General features: G+C 36.7%; 1 protein-coding gene and 1 pseudogene across 1 annotated transcript; both read left to right on the top strand.

The window, feature by feature from the left end:
* The first annotated feature begins 229 nt into the window (after window positions 1-229).
* LOC116019379 lies at window positions 230-513 on the top strand (annotated as a pseudogene).
* A 627-nt stretch (window positions 514-1,140) lies between these two features.
* Window positions 1,141-1,554, top strand: LOC116019370 (histone H3.2-like). The gene has a single exon (XM_031259554.1). The coding sequence runs from the start codon at window positions 1,141-1,143 to the stop codon at window positions 1,552-1,554; it is 414 nt and encodes a 137-aa protein (XP_031115414.1).
* The last annotated feature ends 2,354 nt before the right edge of the window (window positions 1,555-3,908 follow it).

Raw genomic sequence — 3,908 nt, 5'->3', positions numbered from 1 at the left:
GTCCCCGTCATCGATCCTAAGAAAGTTAATCTCATTCGTCAATCACCACAGATAATCAACGATTACGATTTCATAAATTACATATCTCTTTCTCGGGTTCTCGCTTCACTTTTTCAAACTGCCATTCTATAAATCGCACCCAAATTCACAGAAAATTTCAACAAGTCAAAATTCGTTCACTGATTTCACTCGCTTTGATTCTTTGAGCTTTAGAAACCCTAGATTGTCAATGGCTCGTACGAAGCAAACCACCCGCATGTCCACCAGAGGCAAGGCACCGACCGAGGAAACAGCTAGCCACAAAGGCCGTTAGGAAGTCGGCTCCGGGCACCGACGGTGTGAAGAAGCCTCATCGTTTCAGGTCAGGAATGTTGCTCTCCGTGAGATCCGAAAGTACCAGAGTCCACCGAGATCTTGATCCGTAAGCTCCCGTTCCAGCGCCTTGTTCGTGAGATCGCTCAGGACTTCAAGACCGATCTCCGTTTCCAAAGCTCCGCCGCGGCCGTGCTTTAGGAAGCTGCTGAGGCCTACAATTCAGGTAATAATATCTCTTTTTAGATAATCTACGATTACGATGTTATAAATTACATTTCTCTTTTTAGAATTTCATAAATTACCATTTCAATAAAATAATTGTACACGTTCATTATTAGAAATTTTTTTATAATTCTATCTTTAATTTTATTATCTAAATATATAATTTAAAATATTTATCCGTGAATCGCACGGGTAATTGAGCAATTATTTACTTGAATTTAAGCAAGGATAACATTAGAAAACATAATCGATTCAACCATTTTCATCATTTGCACTATATAATATTGATGTTATAATTTATATAATTATATATCGATCTAATTATTCTTAAAACATTATAACAAAGTTCATATCCGTGCAACGCACGTGCGAAATCACTAGTTTAACATAAATGAAATCTCTTTCCCGCGCGTTTCATAAATGAAATCTCTTTCCCGCGCATTTCATAAATGAAATCTCTTTCCCGCGCGAGTTCCCGCTTCACTTTTCAAACCTCCCTTCTATAAATTGCATCCAAATTCACAGAAAAAGTCATCAAGTCAAATTTCGTTCACCGATTTCACTCATTTTGATTCCTTGAGCTTTAGAAACCCTAGATTTTCAATGGCTCGCACGAAGCAAACCGCCCGCAAGTCCACTGGAGCCTTACCTCCGAGGAAGCAGCTAGCCACAAAGGCCGTACTCAGGAAGTCGGCTCCGGCGATCGGCGGTGTGAAGAAGCCTCATCGTTTCAGGCCAGGAGCCGTGGCTCTTCGTGAGATCCGAAAGTACCAGAAGTCCACCGAGCTCCTAATCCGTAAGCTCCCGTTCCAACGCCTGGTTCGTGAGATCGCTCAGGACTTCAAGACCGATCTCCGCTTCCAAAGCTCCGCTGTGGCCGTGCTTCAGGAAGCTGCTGAGGCCTACCTGGTCGGACTGTTCGAGGACACCAATCTCTGCGCCATTCACGCTAAGAGAGTCACAATCATGCCAAAAGACATCCAGCTCGCGAGGAGAATCAGGGGAGATAGAGCATAAATGTAACAGCTCGATAGATACTATTATTAATTTCTCGAATCTGTGGTTCGTCACATCAAATCCAAGGAAATTGATTGATACTATTACTATTTGATTCAATTCTCTCAAGCAAATTGTTAACATTTTTCTATAATTTCTGCGTCTTCATCTCTTTGAAACTGCTAAGATGATCTGACTAAAGCATCCTTGTGTTTTTGCACTGTTCATTAGATAAATGCAATTGTGCGTTTGCTGTTCATGCTCCTTCATTGCAGCTTGTTCTGAATTACATGATGTTGATTTGTACAAACTATTTTGTATCAAATATTCAGGTATCACCCTATTCAATATAAACTAGTATTTTACTTGTGATGTAGATATATGTATGAATTTATTTATTATTATTTTTCAGAAATATAATAATAATTCTTTGTTCACAATGTATTTTAACAAGTAATAAAATGACAAACCGAAAGCAAACATCATTTAAAAGCAAGATTTCAAGGAAAAGGTCCCCCAATTACCACCAAACAAGAATAGCCCATTCAGTTATATGCATATATACAAAGAATTGATTGAGGTGAAGACAAATCCACCGCCCAAACTCTGCATTTTGGCGTTTCACCATTTTCCTCCATACAAAATCCCATAGTTTTGGCTTACCAGCACATCACACCTCAAATTTTCAGATTCCAATCTTGACCAATTTCTTGATCCATTCATTTCCTTCAACTCTAGAGATTGGAATTAGATCTAAAATGCTGATCCAGACTAATGTTTTACCGTTACTACTTTGATATGATACTGATTGACATGATAAAAATTTTAATCACAGATTGAATTCTCTAAATTGTTTAGAATTGCAGTGACTGTACAATAGTAGGCCTGCTTTTCCTAGAGTTTCCAGCACAGCTGAAGCCGCTTTAGCCAACCTAACAAGAGGGTTAATGTCACAAGGAATTCCAAGCCTATGATCCAAAACCTCCCCAAATTTCATGTCTTTAATCAAAGGCAAAGCCCACTTCACAAAACCTCCCCAAAATTCTCCGGGGGCTTCGGAGAATCTCAGAATGGGTACGAGGTGGGGGTGATCGGCCAACGACAGCCACCGGCGAAGTCGGCGGCGTTGCTCAAAACCAGGCGCGGATGGAATCTTTTCACCGCCACCAGCTCCCCCCCTTCATTACTATATCCAAAAAAACTATTTTGAAGCTTTGCACGATATTAATGTGTTCCATGAGCCAATTGTAGTTTTCTTTTTCTTTTTTTCTTCTTTTTAAACCAAAGGGTAGCTAAAGTGACAAATTAGTTTCTTTTTAGTGACAATTCTAAATAGGGGATAATTTTTTTGTTTAGTGATTTTGTTTTGATTACTATCAACCCTGTTACAAAGTAGTAAGTATCTATTAAATATATTTTATCTTGTAGACCAAAGAGTCAATCATTCATTAAGGAGAATCATAGAGGTGTCAAATGTCTTGTTTAGTGGTTTAAATCTATACTATTATATAAAAGTAACATCCTACTTCCAAATTTTTCCCGCTCAAACTTTTGTTAATATTTAATTACATAATTTATTAGTAAAATAATTAGTAAATCTTAATTGGTAAGAAAATTTTATATAAAAATTAAATAATATCTATTAATTATAATTGGTAATAATCATTATTGACAAATTGAAAAGGAAACGAATATTATTAATTAATGANTGAAAAGGAAACGAATATTATTAATTAATGAAAAATTATAAAGATTCCTAATTGACTGAAATAATATTTGATTAAGAGGTAAATTGAAAAAGAAATTTGATATTATTAATTTATAATTCTCACATTCCATCCCTACTGCTAGGAATATATTGTAATTGTTTTGATGAACCAAAAATGTAATATTAGACCCCCAATTTTATTTTGAGTATAGTATAGGATTACGCCGAAAACAAGCCTAGTCGATTAAGTGGAAATTACAAGAGTATAAATTTTAATTTATACTTGTAAGTCGTTCTCTTCCACTTTACAAATTGAGAAGAATTTGAAAGATTGATCAAGTCTCGTGGACATCCCGATATAAGAAGTGAAGTTCAATGCATTATAGAGTATTTGTAGCATGTATATATACAGAGTAAAGCCTAACAACCTGCTGAAATATACAAATAGAAAGAGCTATTCTACAGGTAACTACTTAGAGAAATCAGGAAGCAATAATACAGAGTCAANAGAAATCAGGAAGCAATAATACAGAGTCAACAACAATTATTACTTCCCAATACTTCCCCGCAAGACGGAGGATCCATCGGAGACGCCGATCTTGGACCGGAACGACAAAAACAAAGTACGACTAAGAGGTTTGGTTAACAAGTTGGCAATCTGCTCCAA

The sequence above is a fragment of the Ipomoea triloba genome, chromosome 1 (assembly GCF_003576645.1).
Source record: "Ipomoea triloba cultivar NCNSP0323 chromosome 1, ASM357664v1".
NCBI classification, from domain to species: Eukaryota; Viridiplantae; Streptophyta; class Magnoliopsida; order Solanales; family Convolvulaceae; genus Ipomoea; species Ipomoea triloba.
The sequence above is the reverse complement of the archived record's forward strand: the minus strand, read 5'-3'. Positions and strand labels throughout refer to the sequence as shown.

Bases quoted from the DNA above. Each gene is read 5' to 3' on its own strand.
- LOC116019370 (XM_031259554.1), top strand. From the start codon at position 1,141: ATGGCTCGCACGAAGCAAACCGCCCGCAAGTCCACTGGAGCCTTACCT.